Genomic DNA, 16,190 nt, shown 5'->3' with positions numbered 1-16,190 from the left:
TCATGAGCATCCCTCTTCACAACATTTATGAGCATCACTCATGTCAACATTCATGAGCATCACTTATGTCAATCAACATAAACATTCATGAGCATCACTCATGTCAATCAGCTTCGAAAGCTTCATTTACAGAGTTTTAGCTTTGAAAGCTTCATTTACAGAGCTCTAGCTTCAAAGCTTCATTTACAAAAGCTCCAGCTTCAAAGCTTCACTTTCAAAGCTTCACTTTCAAAGCTTCACCTACAAAGCTTTAGTGCATGGTCTACAAAGACCACCTCTGAACAACCGCCACTTCGACCCATACATGGATTAAATTTGAAGTCTCCAACCAACAGACTTTATTGACTGAAGACTTGGGGGACTATACTATGTACCATATATTGGGCTTCCGCAACTAGGCCTCATGAAAAATACTTGGGGGACTTAGCCCATTATTTATGTACTGAGGAGTGAACCCTTATTTTATAAAAGATACTCCCTCACTTTCATTAGAAAGCACCCATTAATTATGTATTGAGGAGCGAGCTCTTATTTTATAAAAGAGACTCTCTTACTTTCATTAGAGAGCACCCATTATTCATGTATTAAGGAGCGATCCCTTATTCTATAAAAGGGACTCCCTCACCATCATTAGAGAGCATCGCCGCCTGCCGAGCAACCACCTCGCCGCAAACATCAACTCTAGCCCATCACTTATGTATTGAGGAACGAGCCCTTATTCTATAAAAGGGACTCCCTCACCATCATTAAAGAGCATCGCCGCCTGCTGAGCAACCGCCTCGCCGCGAGCATCAACTCTAGCCCATCATTTATGTATTGAGGAGCGAGCCCTTATTCTATAAAAGGGACTCCCTCACTTTCAACGCCGCAAGCCAAGCCAACCAAGGCAACATAAGCTACAAGCCGAGCAGCCTCACAACATGTGCTACTTCTAGTTGAGCATTATTTCATATTGAGCACCGCCTCATATCGAGTATTAGTTCTAGATGACATCTAGTTACTTCGGTCCACACATGGACTGAAATTTCAAGTCTCCAGCCAAAAGACTATCTTGACTGAAGACTTGGGAGACTACTGTTGGTTCCACACATATTGGGCCTCAGACCTTGACACATTGGGCCTCAACATTTGGGCCTCATTACCGAGCCCATAATTATGTAAAAAGAATAGCCTCTTATTTTATAAAAGGGGACTCCTCCCCCTTCACAAATCGGACTCGGTGAACCCAACAGATGGCAATACCCTCACAAACACAACAACATTCTTGTGAGGGTATTGCCCTCTGTTGGGTTCACCGAGTCCGATTTGTGAGGGGGGATGAGTCCTCTTTTATAGAATAAGAGGCTCCTATTTTTACATAATTATGGGCTCGGTAATGAGGCCCAAATGTTGAGGCCCAATGTGTCAAGGTCTGAGGCCTAATATGTGTGGTACCAATAGGGTTATCAATATATCGCATAATCGTCCTTCTTCAATCGTCTGGAAATGCCTCGACCGCACAAACCTCAATAGTGTCCTTCTGTTCTAACAACAAAGGCAAGGACATAACCCGTGTATGGATCAAGCAATCACGTTGGAGAATTTGCTGATTAATCAAGGCTGAAAGTGCTTGTCGTGACACAGGTACTTCTCAGCCTAATTTGCCCTATATGTGTTAGGCTCCGGATGTAATTTGAGCCAATTCGTTAGCGTCAGTGTTATAAACTCATGAAATGTGTTTGAAAGTTACGTCGTCGAAAAATTCAGCCAAATAGCTGGCAACCATGTGGTAAGGTGCCAGAGTACAACTCATGCAACGAAAAGTCCCGTTGAGTTGATTAATGATAAGTTTGAAGTCACCAAGAACAAGGACACGAGTTGCCTGCAAATCGTGTAGCACGCTGAGGCCAATAACAAGGGCTTCGTATTTAGCCTGATTATTCGTACAATCGAAATCGAGCTTGAGAAAAAAATAACCAACGATTATGAGTGGGGGATTAAATAACGATCCCAATGTCAGCCGAGACTGAAGTACTGGAACCATCAAAGTACATCGTCCAGTAATTATCACGTGTTTATATCAGGCCGATGTCAACGTCATTGCCCGTGAATTTATACAGGGAAGGGTGTTGGGCCAAAAAATCGGCTAAAGCTTGACCTTTGACAGCTTTTTGGGGTACATATTGCAAGCTGATTTCAAAAAGGGCCATCATCCACTTGCCAATTCGGCCCTTTACGATTGGCCGCGTGAGCATGTAACGAATGACATCGGTCTGGGCGATGACCTGAGTAACTGACGGGATCATGTAATGTCTTGGTTTTGATAGGGCAAGATATAGCTTCTCGACAGCAGAGTAATTAATCTCTGGTGGGTTGAGGTTTCAGCTAAGGTAAAAAATAGCATGTTCTCGCCCGGCGTCATTGTCTTGTGCAAGAAGGCAACCGATTGATTCTTCGGTCACCGAGATATATAGTTTAAGAGGTCGGCCCCGTCGTGGTGAGACGAGGATATGTAGAGTCGTTAAAGAGACCTTGATCTGCGTGAATGCCTCTTGGTGCTCGGCACACCATGCAAAGGTGTCAGAGTCTTTAAGTTTCAAAAGTGTGGAAAAGGCTTTCATTTTCCCAGCCGAATTAGCAATAAATCGTCAGAGAAAGTTGATCTTGCCGAGTAACAACTATAATTGTTTCTTAGTCGTCGGGGTGGAGCATTAATGATTGCGCGAGCCTTCTTGTCGTCCACCTCAATACCACGATGATGTACGAAGAAGACTAAAAAATTTCCAGCTGATACGCCGAAAGCACATTTGGCAAGATTCATCTTCAGATTGTGCTGGCGCATGCGTAGGAACGCCTGACGGAGGTCATCCAAATGCGTCTTCTGTCGGGCTGATTTGATGACCACATCGTCGATGTAAACTTCGACGATGGTACCAATTAAATCATGGAAAATGGTGTTCATAGCTCGTTGGTATGTGGAATCGGCGTTCTTGAGGCCGAAAGGCATGACTACCCATTCGTATGTGCCGAGTGCCCCAGGGCACCGAAAAGCGATCTTATAAACATCAGCTTCGGCGATGAAAATTTGGTTATAACCGGCATGCCCATCCATAAAGGATAAGATCTCATGATGTGCTGCGGCGTCAATTAACAAGTCGGAGATCAGCATCGGGTACTCATCTTTGGGCGTTGCCAGGTTCAGATTACGAAAATCGATATAGATGCGTAGGGCACCATTTTTCTTTAGCATTGGGATGATATTGGCCAACCACTCGATGTATCGAGCGGTCCGAATAAACCCAGCTTTTAAAAGTCGAACTAGTTCATCTTTTATGCCGAGCTGTACTTCGATCGAGAATCGACGAGGGGGCTGGCGGAAAGGCTTATAACCAACTTTAATGCGTAATTCATGTTCAAAAAGGGTCCGATCAAGGCCCGGCATCTCATGATAACTCCAAGCAAAACAATCTTTAAACTCGTTAAGTAATTGACAGAGTTCGACTTTCATGGAATGGGGTAGCAATGCACTAATAAATAACGGTCGAGGGTCATCAATTGTTCTGACATTTATTTCTTCTAAGGGGTCCTTAACCTGGGGTCGATTATCTTCGAGATCAGCCGGTGCGGCCTGAACTTTGTCTAACGATAGGACTGGGCCATTATCTTTCTCAGCCAAAAATTCGCTTAAGTTGATACCCGAACGTGGGTACTTGGAAATAGCATACCAATGGGCCAACAGACATTCCATCGTGGATGAAACCGCGGCCCGACGCCTCTCATTTTTTGCGTCAGTCATTAGTGTTAAGAATCAAGTTGGCCAAGCCGAGTCTTGCCGAATCCTGGTGGATAGTCTCGATGCCTACCTCGATGGCTTTCTGGATTGAGATCTGAGTCGGCCGTCCATCTTCATTAAAACCTTGTAGGGTAATGTAGCTGACGTGATCATCATAATAGCGGGCCTGAAAAAATGTTGGTTTCGAATGGCTGATTGTCGGCTGGGTGGACCACAACCGATTTGCCATAAAAAAAAAAATAAGAACTTGGTATAAGGAAGAGGGAATCAATTTGTTTAATGAATCCAATCCTAATTGAGCAGAGCATTATACTCAGTCTTGGAGTCGATAATAAAGAATGCGGTCATGTGATTGCGACCTACAATGTTTACCTTTAAAGGGAACACTCCTTTTGTTTGAGATTTATCACCGACGAAGCTGCTCATGGTTATCCCTGAGGGGATGAGTTCGTCATAATGCTTTCATAACAGTTAAGGGCATGATATTGACTGTCGCCCCGCAGTCGACGAAAATTTTAGAGATTGGGTAACCTTCAAAGTGGGTTGTGACATACAACGACTTTAAATGTTAAAGATTAACTGAGGATGAGTGGGGAAACAACATGGCCAGGGTTGTTTTAAGTTTGTCGTCGTTATTTGTTTGCTCTTCTTCGATGTTCATGATGAAATTAACTTGTGTTGCTTCATCCGCCAATACATCTTCATCCAAGAAATTTGGCTGGTGTGTAGTTGGCTGAAATTCAGCAGGTAGAACATGGACCATACTAATTTCCATGTTCTCAAAGACTAAAGCGCCCATTGGATCATGGTCGTTATCTTCCAGGTTATCAAGGACTGTAACATCATTTGTTAGAACATTCTCGGCCTGATTATTAGGTGTCTTAACACGTTCTTGCTCTTGTGCCATGTAATCCGACCTTATTTCCTTTTAACTGTTGTAGTCGGGCTCACTTGCATCTGGTGTCTGATTTTGCCCCTGCAGTGCCTTACTAGCTCATTCCTCATAGGTGATCCGAGGGTCCCTTGTGTCTAGGTAGGCGTCCAAACGTGCCACCCGATCTTTCTCATCGGTCGTTAGATCGAATAAGGATACGGCTAAGAAGATTTCAAAGTGATATCGTAGATGTTGAAGGTTTTCGAGAGAAAATGGGAGTTCGGCTATATCAATATCCGTGCATGGGTCAACCCAGAAGCCAAGAACCTTAGCCTCTCATATGTGCTGGAATCTAGCTTTCATCGTTGGATCAGTGGTTTTTTGGATGATTTATTCAACATCGGGGCAAGTTAGTGCCAGGTCGAGAGCTTATTGACACGCCTTGGGTGAACCATACAAATCGTTGGCAGAGTGTTTCTTGTGAATCTCTTTCATGTATTCCAAGGATTTGCCGAGGAATGAAGGGTGTAGATTCTGCTGAACTCTTATTAGCGGCTATTTCAGAGGTAACGTGTAAAGTTGGCTTTTGGTTTTTGGGGTTGGCCGGTCATCTGTGCTCCCTACCGCATTTTTCGGCAGCCATTTAGTGGTCGAAACAGTCTGGGCCGCCTGCCGTTGAGCCATGCAGTCTATACGTTGATGTCGACATTTCTAGGATTTGGATAGCGCAATATACATGCCGGTGGGAGAATTGTAATTGTACTAACGTTGGTCGCGTGGTTCAGGCGACCTGAAAGTTTTTGGATTTACTAATGAGCTTGAGCTACTGGAATTACGTGAATAATAATCCTCATTATAAAACGGCGCGCCAAAATCAAGACGCCGTCTGACCGATGTAGAGCCATCCGTTGGTTTCTAGGGGCCAAGCCTATCGAACACTTGATGGCGTTGGCCTTCACTAAGTTTCCTTAGAAGTGTCGCCGAGGTCGTAGATGGTTGCCGTGATGTTGGAGTCTGAGTTTGAGGAGGTTTCTTCTTGGGTTCAATTAGTACGACACGTGCCCTACAATTGCTGCATAAAACTATCGGCCCGTCACTGTCTTCTGCACTGGAATCTGACATGGATTCGACTACGGCTGGTCCCAAAAACTCGGTGGGTGGTTCATTGGAAAATAGGTTAATCTTGAGTCGTGGCTGGGAGTTTTTCTTTGGGACGTGTTGTGTTGGGACAAACTCGGCATTCCCTTTCCCTTTGCTCTTGGGCAGACGGGCGTCCACCATGCTAACTGTTACCGAAGGGAATGGATCAGCGTCATTCGTTTCTAGGGAAACTTGAGCTTGCCTTTGTCAATCCAGTTCTGGATATCATCACGGAATACGACACAATTGTTCGTGGCGTGCTTAGTCGAGTTATGATACTTGCAATATGTCTTCCCTTTATGCTCTTCAGCCTTGGGAATGTTATGTCATGGTCGAAGTTTAATAATCTTTGCCGACAACAATTGGTCAAAAATTACCTCGGCCTTTGTGATATCAAAAGTGTAAACCTTCGATGTTTTAGTTGTTTCCTCAATGGTCGAGCGTGTTTTGGCATCCTTGGAATTAATTTAAGTCAATGCCTTGCAAACATATGGTTTGTCTATGACTATCTCGGCCGCGTCCACACTGACGTATTGGGATTCTTCGCCTTCGACCGATGCGTAGCTGACTGTGGGATTTTTGTAAATTGTTCCTCAAGATTGGGACTTTGAGATATTTTCCTCTCAGAGCAGATAATCATATTGCTCGACATGTTGGGCTAATTCATACATATCTTAAAAGGTTGCCCCTAGGAATTTCTTTTTGTACTCCACGTCGAGCTTGTTCAGAGCAAGCCTAACAAATTTAACTTCGGGCAAAGGTACTCGACACCAATTCCTGGCCGATTTAAACCTTGTAAGATAATCCATTGGCGACTCATCAGAAACTTGAGCCATCCTAGCCAATGAAAAAACTGACATTTCCATCCCCGACTGATAGAATTGTTTGTGAAACTTCTCGACCAGCTCTTCCCAACTTTGGATGGAATTCGGTAGGACCATGCGAATGCTGAGCCTGTCAACAAAAAGTTAAACAATCGTAGCTTATGGAAATCACTATTGACATCTCCGTATTACGTAGTGAAACGGGCCACATGATCTAACGAGGATAAAGACGATTCTTCAGCAAAAAGGCTGAAATTTGGAATATTGAAACCTTTAGGATATTCGAACTTTCCCACATAAGTTGGATATGGGTGGATGAATTTCGGGAACTTCGGCCCTTTTTTCATGGCCAAATCGACCATCCGTTGGACCTCGATCATATCGACGGATGCTGTTTCCATTTTCTAGTCGAATCCATTTGACCTAATACTTGATCCTCTATTTTTTTCTAAGTCAATCGTTTTGGGCCGAGTAGACACCACTTCGGCCTGTAGCGGATTACCTTTAAGTGGAAGTTGCCGAGCTTGATCAATAGGTCATCATTTGAAGACTTTGCTAACTAATGGTTCGAGCAATCTGGTGTGGGTCTCACCATTGCTTCTTATCACTTCGAGCAAATTGTTCATTTTTTGACCAACTGTCAGTTCAACTTGTTGAGATTGCTCATCAAGTCGTCTTCGAAGAAACGACCTAGTTGGAGGGTCAAAGCCTTCACCACCGTCATCATCACAGTCATCCACTATTCCTTCAATGAAAACGCATGTGGTTCGGTTGGGTACTTATGTGTTTCGAGGCTGGGTACCGAGGCACACTTCATTTTCTCAGTGTGTCACACTTGCAGCCTCAGGGGTCACAACAACGATAGGATTTCGCGCATGTGACACCTCTTGTCCAGGACTTTGAATCGGCAGATCGGTCGCTGATTTTCCCATGGTTGTTTTCTTTTTTACTGATCGTGTCTTGATGGTCATAAACTTCGTACTTTTAGCACCAGGTCCCACTGGGCATGCCAAAATGTTGACCCTAAAAACTACCAAGCCTACGTGGCTCGTAGGCCGAGTAACTAATAAGTTAACTATGTCATTCGCTTGTGTGCGGGGCATGCCAACTCGACAGCCGAGCTCGGCCGGTGAGTAAAATGAGTTCATGTTGCGTTAAGCGCGTGGCTGACTTCTTGATCTTGCGACTGCGGCCGAGGAAGAAACACGTCTCGGCCTTTTGGTTCTAGAGCCTGAAGACAAGGCTGCTAGTTTTGCGAAGTTCAATATCAAATTATGCTTTCAATGTGCCGAATGTAGTAACTTGTAACACCTCACTTCACCGAGAAAGCTAATGAGATGACCTTTGCCAATAAGGATTCGAAAATCCCTCTCGATCGAGACTTGGATAAATAACCAGTCGGCCCTGTCGCAGTGCTGTTTATCCAAACTGAAGGTGCTTCACGGTCGATTGATTTTACAGCAACAATGCTGTTTATCCAAACTGAAGATGTTCACTGGTTGCCTTCACAGTGCTGTTTATCCAAACTGAAGATGTGTTGGTGAAAAAGAAAATAAAAATCTCAAGGTTGTTGAAAGGTTTCGCGTAGAGCGAAAGTTTACACAGGGCAGTTTGTGTGTTAAATTGGATGGGGGTTTATCGATGTTCTTCCTCTTCTATTTATAGTAGCCAACTTGCATTGAATCACAATCATTCTCGGATTAGAACTTCTTTCCCCAATCCAACCTTATCTCGGTCAGTCCTACTCCTACTAGGATTTTGAACTCAACTCGTTATCAGGCCGCATTCAATCTCAAACTCCAACATCCTTATCATGTCGAAACTCCTTCCCGTAATAGGACTCACCCACATCCCATAGATTCCCAATGGGATACGGCCAGCCTTTACTACGCGGCCCATGAGCTGGATAACCCCCAACGACTCCTAAACACAGCCTCTGGGCCAAGAACAATTCTAAATTCGGCCCAAACCAATATTTTTGGTCCCAAACAATACCGTAAGGGTTTTTTTTATTGACACCTCATAAATTGTTGATTACACCCCATTTAAAATTTTAATACTGAATTAATAAAATGTTATAATGAAATGACTATTTAGGCCTAAAATGTAAGGCTTTGATTTCTTAATAAAACCCACAAATCCAACGTGAGATTAAACTTACACCCCAAAAATATTTTTCTTGGAGCTCTCAAATTAACTTTACTCTCAGACTTTTTTTTTTTTTTTTTTAATAACTATAACTGATTCCAGTTTGACACGAAACACTAAACTTGGTGCTAGGATTACCAATTACTACCATGTAAATATTAACAATTGAAAGTTTGATCGGGTAAATGTTTTGCCACATCCAATGCAAAATATCTGCTCATTAGAGAAAGATAAAATGTATTCATGCCAGATTTATGGGGCCGGACTTTTCCTAGGACTTTTACTCTTATATATGAATGATCATAGATATGTACTTATATCCACTACTACAGTTTTGAAGCAGAGTCGTGGAAACAAGGGTTGTGGCAGTTCTGCAGGTTGCGGCGTCTTAGAGAAATTTTTTATTTTTATTTTTCATATTTATGGGTGAGTGGAGTATGAGGGTATTTTAGGAAGTTAATATGGGTGTATTAAGACAATTTTTCTTTTAAAAAGTAAGTGTGGAATGTGTTTAGTACAGAATTTAGTTAATAATTTGTGGGGTGCTAATGAAGAAGTGATACCACAATTCTAAATGAAATCCATAATCATATATTTAGTACTAAATACCTAGTGGCAGACCGGCAGTGACAGATAAGTCGCCGATGAGTCAGAAGGTGGTGGATCCCAGTCGCTAAAGTCTAAATGCCATGACCGAAACAGTTGGATGTATCCAACTGCAGTAGAAAGCCAGAACGAATCTCTCGTTATCACTCTTTTCCTTTTTCCAGTTCAAGCTCTCTCTCCCCTCTCTCCTCTCCCCTCTCTCCTCTCTCCTCTCTATAAAATCTCCGTCTCACTCTTCCCCTGCATATTCCTCTCCTCTAATCTATAATTCCACAGCCTGATTTGATTCACTTCTCGCAAGCTTTTCCCCCGAGCTTCTCCAATGGCTATAGACGAAGACGTGGAGAGCTGCGGCAGCAGAGCGGCTCTGTCGTCGCAGGCGCAGCCCCGCCACCACCGCCAAAAGTTGGAAGTGTACAACGAGGTGCTCCGACGAATACAAGATTATAATTTTGAGGAGGCTAATCTTCCTGGATTTGATGATCAGCTTTGGCTTCACTTCAATCGGTTACCTGCTCGGTACTCCTCTCTTAACCCTAGAATTTTGTAATTTCGATTTGTATGTTCGGTAATTAGCTTTTTGGGGTTTGGCATTGCTTGTTTGATTGTTGAGAAAGTATGGGAAGTTTAAAGAAAATAAAAAGTTGGAATCTATATAAAATATCAGATGATTACTTGTTTCATATTTTTAGATTTTTCAATTCGTATTGCTGGAAATAGTGATAATAGGAGAAAAAGAGACCGAATTGGCGCGGTTTATTAATCTTGAAGTCTTGGAAGTTAAGTTTGTATAATTGTGTAATTGTTGTTGCTGGTTCTATGTAGTTATGCATTGGATGTGAATGTGGAGAGGGCAGAAGATGTTATAACACATAAGAGATTGCTGCAATTTGCAGAAGACCCTGCTAACCAACCCGCCTTTGAAGTTCGCTCTGTGCAGGTGAACACCTATGCCTTTCTTGGAATAATTTGAATATTAGCTAGCTGTAACTCTGTTGATGCCTAATGCCATCCGTCTTTGTGTGTAGCTTCATGCATCTCCTTATCCTTGCATTATGCGTGTATGTATAATGGTTTGACTGTGGTCCGCATTCTTTTCTAGTGGAAACCGTTCGACCAACTTTTCTTGCTTGAATATAGTTATCTAGTCTTGAGTTGAAGACTTAGAAGTACCTATTAAAATCAAAGTAATTACCTTAGGCTATGATGCATGATGACTACTTGCTAATCATGAAAATCGTTTTTTTTTATGCAGGTTTGTCCTGTCTTCAATGGAAATTCTGTTGATTCTGTCCATTCAGATTCTTCGATGAAAGAAGATGCACAAAGCACTTTCAATTATTCTAATAGACAAGGGTATGTCACATTGTATAGTTTTATATCAGTTACTTGTATTCTCCATCCTTGTTTTCATTCAATTACCTCACTCTGCATTTTGTACTTTACTCTTATATGTGCTAATCATAGAATTGTCGGTCAACAGGATTCATGCACCTCCCACCTTTGGTTCATCTCCTACTCTTGACGCACTTGCACTTCAAGCCAATAGATACCATGTTGAAGATGGAGGTAGTGCCATGAGTGCAACACCAGTCTTTTCGCGGTAAGAAATGACATTGAACCCAATCTTAAGTAGTTACTCATCCACGGAGAAACGGATTTCTTAATTTTGTAGAGGTGATAAGGTGTCTGCTACTTTGTTGCTCTTTCAAATTATGAAAATACATAGAGACAGAAAGAGATAAGGTTTCTCCACTTAACTTCATGATAAATCTGAGAAGTTTCCCATGTGCCGTGGAATATGTTTGACGCTCAATAGGAATTTTAGTTAACATTATGTTACAAATATTCTATGCTATATACTTCTTTTACAGTTTAGTTTGTTCCGGGTTTTTCTCTCTCCATCTGGTTGTCGACTTTTCGTAGTTTATAGTGTTTTATACTTGTGAAGTCTGGGGCTACATACTTTAGGCTTACACTCAAGATGCTTCTATATGACAAAGTAAAGTGTTTGATGTTGTTTAACATGGATACAGACACAATATTGGTAGTAATTTATTGCGTTGGCTGTTTGTAAATGTCACTGTTAATTATTGTTGTTAATTGTGTAGGCCTATGCATGAGATCACGTTTTCAACAGTTGACAAGCCCAAACTTCTTAGTCAGGTAGTCCTCATCTGTATATATCCACATGCATGCCATTGACCTTTTATTTCTACCAACTTTTATTCAATGCTGTGCACATCTGATTCTGTTCATAGGTTCGTTCATATCTATGGACATTTTGGTATGTTTGAACTTTCGTTTCAGAATGTCCCTTATAATTTATATATTTATTTCGTACCTGACTTGGAACCAATGCATTACAGTTGGATCCTTTGGATGGACTAGACATACAATGAAAACTCTGTTTAGATACAGAAACCGTTTATCCTATTAGGTGGCTGTTGTTACACATTTTGTACCTTCCACATTTTAGATCAAGCTTGACGTAATATTTATCTCAACCTTGTTCCATGTTTTAAAGAATATCTTAAGCAGTAACATATTCTTTGTTTTCATACTCATCCTGTCTCCGCTGTGACTGGTTACTGATGGATGGATTCTGAAATTAACATTCTTTTATCAATTGCCATTGTCTGCAACTGGCAATTTGTGCTTCAACTGAGATTATTTCTAGAGACAATTCATATCGATCTTTGTTTACTTTTATAGAAAGGCTTTTTATTTTGTTAGAAGATTATCCTGTAATAGGATGACCTGACTAGTGGGGCTCAAGTCTTGATTTCTGTATTTTTAACCCTGTAGCTATTAAATTTTGGAATTCTGTAGGTCAAGAGTTACTCATCTTTTTTCATGAGATATGCTTGGTGGAGCAGTTTCTAGGTTGTTAACATTAAATTGTGTATTGTCTTAAGATTCAACACTTCTATGGCAAATTTTGTGTTATCTTTCTGTGAGTTTTTGGCCTACTCACTTACTAAATGATACATATTAGTGATTAATTTTCCAGTTAACTTCATTACTTGCTGATATTGGACTGAATATTCAAGAAGCTCATGCTTTCTCCACTGTTGATGGATTTTCTCTTGATGTTTTTGTGGTTGATGGGTGGAAATATGAGGTACGAGTTTGTATGTTTCTTCATGGATATTTGATTCACATGCTTCTTGTTCATTGAACAAAATGTTCTTGCATGTAAAACTTAGGAAACCGAGGAGCTCAAAAGTGTGCTAGAAAAGGAAATTTCAAAATTTAAGGTAAGTTTTCTCCTTGACTTGCTTAATTTTATGGCTGTATCTTGTAGAACAAAATTTAAAATGTCTCATTCTTTGAATAGACTCAGACTAGTGTGGTATGGGAATACTTGGGCTGGTTTCTTAAAATCTGGTGAATCTATGTTTTTGTCTCATGAAAACTGGAAACCACCTACCATCATGCAGAAAATTTGGGTTCATTGCTCCCATCTGATCACACAATTTACTGTGATTTCGTATTTTAGGATCAATCTTGGTCAAAACAACATCCAATCGCTGCTATTGGTGAGGACAATCAAACAAGGAATGAATCCTTCCCCAGTAGCATAGAAATACCAACTGATGGAACAGATGTCTGGGAGATTGATACAAGGCAGCTGAAATTTGAGAACAAAGTTGGATCTGGGTCTTTCGGTGATCTGTAAGTTACATTTTGAATCTGTGTTGTATTTTATGCAGGTTCTCATTTGACATGCTGTTTCCAACTTCTTTCAGGTACAGAGGCACATATTGTACTCAGGAAGTTGCCATAAAAGTTCTCAAACCTGAGCGTGTCAATGCAGAGATGCTGAGGGATTTTTCACAGGAAGTTTACATATTGAGGTTCACTCATATACCTGCTTATACTTGTTGATGGCAGTTGTCATTTTCAGTGCAGCTTTGTAAGCTTCTTGATATCATGAGATTTGGCAGGAAGATTCGGCACAAGAATGTTGTGCAATTTATCGGTGCATGTACACGACCTCCAAACCTATGCATTGTGACAGGTATATCTTAGATTGTACACACACACACACACACACATATATATATATATGTATGTATGTATACATATATGTATGTATGTATAATGTTGTGTGTGTATATATATATTAATGATTCTCATGGGTGCATCTATCTTATTTCTTGAGTAGTCGTTTTTGCTATGGATGGCTGCCATACTTTCATCCTTGTTATACCATGTCTAATTGGTTACAACTAGAAGAAAATAGTGTCATTGATTGTCAACAGTTATGAATTTTTATTTTGTGAAATATAGTGCATTTTGAATTCACTGATGACCACCTTTTGATGCTCATGTTCCTGCTTATCAGAGTTTATGTCCAAAGGAAGTGTGTACGATTTTCTGCATAAGCACAAGGGTGTGTTTAAGCTTCCATCTCTACTCAAAGTAGCAATTGACGTTTCCAAGGGAATGAACTATTTGCACCAAAATAATATAATCCACAGGGATCTTAAGACTGCCAATCTTCTTATGGATGAACATGAAGTAAGTGGAATTCATGACTATTCAATCAAAAATTCATTTGTCAGCCACATATGTTTTCCCTTTGCATTTATATAGATCAAAATTCAAACAAAATTTTGTTTCTCAATTAACTATTCTTTCTTAACATGTTTGCGGATTTTTAATGTTTGGAATCGTATATCCTTCCTGTGCAGGTTGTTAAGGTTGCTGATTTTGGGGTTGCCAGAGTGCAGACTCAATCTGGAGTGATGACAGCTGAAACTGGTACATACCGCTGGATGGCTCCTGAGGTAGTAATCTCCTTGGACATCTACTTTAAATCCTACTTTGTTTGAAGTGATACAATTCATATTTTAAATATTCATGGGGTTCAACTCAAGGGTAGTTAGAGCTATCATGGGGCTTTTTTGGCCTGCTATCATCAGGTTCAACAATAATTAAGTTGGTAGTTTGTGCTGACTTCATTTAACATAACCTATCTCTCAGCTTCTTTTTACCATGGTCTTGTGAAGGTCATCGAACACAAACCATATGATCACAAGGCAGATGTTTTCAGTTTTGGAATAGTTCTGTGGGAGCTTCTAACTGGACAAGTAAGTGCTTACTTAACTTTGCAAGAAGTTTATGTTGCTATGCTTGCTTCTGCCTTTGCTATTCAGCGCGTCAGTTGATGATGGCATTAATTTCAAAACTCACGGTCATCTTTATGGTGTATTTACCAGCTCCCCTACTCATCCTTGACACCATTACAAGCAGCAGTAGGTGTGGTGCAAAAGGTACTTACCCAATTTCTAATTTGGCATAACTCTACCACATGATATTCTTATGGATTAACTTTTATTTGGCACGGCATTCAGAGCCTACGACCTACAATTCCCAAGACCACTCACCCAAGATTCGCCGAACTGCTTGAGAGATGCTGGCAACAAGACCCGACTCAAAGGCCCCCCTTCTCCGATATTGTAGAAATCCTACAGAATTTGGCCAAAGAGGTACTTTCTTGCCCAACCATAAAGCTTGTGGGCCGTTAAACATATTCAAATGATTAAATCCTATAATCTCAACACAGGTTGGAAATGAGGGAGAAGATCGACGCAGATCTGGTGGTTTTTTCTCGGCACTTAGATGGGGCAATCACTGAGAAGAGAACAGTTGATGAGAGAAATCTGATCTTGCACATGACCATTTTCATTGCACATACTTTTTGCATTGTACAGATTTTTCCAAGCACACAGTTGTTCTATTGTAGTTTGTTTGTGTTTTCCTAGTGGTCTTCTCTTCAGAGACTTGAATTTGCATCTACTGGTTCAGTCCGGCCGGCTGGTTAACGGTAAATATTAATGAGCCTGTCGTTGACAGATAATGTTAACTACCCATATGGTATGGTATTATATTTGTTGTTTGACATTGAAATATTATTTATTGACATTGAACTGCAGGAACTTTCCGGGTGAATTATCTTTCCGGTTAGCCGGAGAGTTTGAACTTAAAATTACACATCCATTTACTAGGAAATTCACTTACCAAATCGTTGTTACAAATTCTTAAAATCATACATCACTAGACTTGTTCAGCAAACACTGGTTAACTTGCGACGGATCTGCCGTCAGTAGACCCCGCTGAGGAGCTGCCGTGCACGAACCTTGACCTGCAACCGGACCATCGAGTGCATGCAATACAGAGCTATACGTGCCTGTTTCCGCACACACACCCCACGAACCAACGCCTGCAGCTTCACCAGGCTCCTCAGTGCTCGAAACGCTTGCCTGGCCTGTCAAATTGTTCAAATCATCACAATTATCATCCATCAAAGCAAAACTTGGCGTATATAAAAAAAAAAAAAAAAAAAGAACAAGTTGGGGTAATGTACAAGGTGTCCCCTGAAAAAGGCTTGGAGTCTGATGGCTGCAATGTCTTCCTTGGTGAAAATTCTCCTTTCGAATGCCGAAGGTGACGAAGCAACGAACGACGATGATGACGAAGCAATGCCGTCGATTTTTTCGTACCGGGCTGATTCATCGTGAGTGCTCGGGGTGGTGTTGGTGTGGACGACGACGATATCTCTGTTGGATGATCCGACTAACTTTCTTCGGATTGTTCTGAACCACTTGCGAGTAGTTCCCATGTTCTTGTATAGTTTTGCGTGTGATATCTAACAAGTATGAGAGTTCTGTTGGGGCATTTTCCACTTAAAAGCAAATTGAAACGGTGACGTAAAGGAAGGAGATGTGGCCACCATGTTGAGAGAGAGATGATTTCTGCTTGTCTGAGACGGAGAACGTGGTGGGATGAATCCTACGCTGAAGTCTCAAACCAACCC

General features: G+C 41.3%; 2 protein-coding genes across 4 annotated transcripts; one reads left to right on the top strand and one right to left on the bottom strand.

The window, feature by feature from the left end:
- Positions 1-9,438: 9,438 nt before the first annotated feature.
- LOC126604555 (serine/threonine-protein kinase STY17-like) lies at positions 9,439-15,283 on the top strand. 3 transcript variants are annotated; one of them, XM_050271845.1, is made up of 16 exons: positions 9,454-9,883; positions 10,190-10,304; positions 10,620-10,720; positions 10,848-10,967; positions 11,476-11,530; positions 12,378-12,488; positions 12,574-12,624; positions 12,867-13,042; positions 13,117-13,224; positions 13,315-13,388; positions 13,716-13,891; positions 14,065-14,160; positions 14,383-14,463; positions 14,593-14,646; positions 14,728-14,862; positions 14,940-15,283. In XM_050271845.1, exons 1-16 carry the CDS (start codon positions 9,687-9,689, stop codon positions 15,009-15,011), a joined length of 1,722 nt encoding a protein of 573 aa, XP_050127802.1. In that variant the 5' UTR covers positions 9,454-9,686; the 3' UTR covers positions 15,012-15,283. The 3 variants fall into 3 exon arrangements, with proteins under 3 accessions (XP_050127805.1, XP_050127803.1, XP_050127802.1); XM_050271846.1 differs by lacking the exon at positions 12,378-12,488 and having other exon boundaries at positions 9,453-9,883; XM_050271848.1 differs by lacking the exons at positions 14,593-14,646; positions 14,728-14,862; positions 14,940-15,283 and having other exon boundaries at positions 9,439-9,883; positions 14,357-14,463.
- LOC126604556 (protein IQ-DOMAIN 20-like) lies at positions 15,223-16,103 on the bottom strand. The gene is made up of 2 exons (XM_050271849.1): positions 15,741-16,103; positions 15,223-15,641 (listed from the first exon to the last, which is right to left on the bottom strand). Exons 1-2 carry the CDS (start codon positions 15,993-15,995, stop codon positions 15,477-15,479), a joined length of 420 nt encoding a protein of 139 aa, XP_050127806.1. The 5' UTR covers positions 15,996-16,103; the 3' UTR covers positions 15,223-15,476.
- Between the last annotated feature and the right edge of the window lie 87 nt (positions 16,104-16,190).

Source organism: Malus sylvestris, chromosome 15 (assembly GCF_916048215.2).
Source record: "Malus sylvestris chromosome 15, drMalSylv7.2, whole genome shotgun sequence".
Taxonomy (NCBI): domain Eukaryota; kingdom Viridiplantae; phylum Streptophyta; class Magnoliopsida; order Rosales; family Rosaceae; genus Malus; species Malus sylvestris.
Note: the sequence above shows the minus strand (reverse complement) of the source record. Positions and strands in the feature narration are given on the sequence as shown.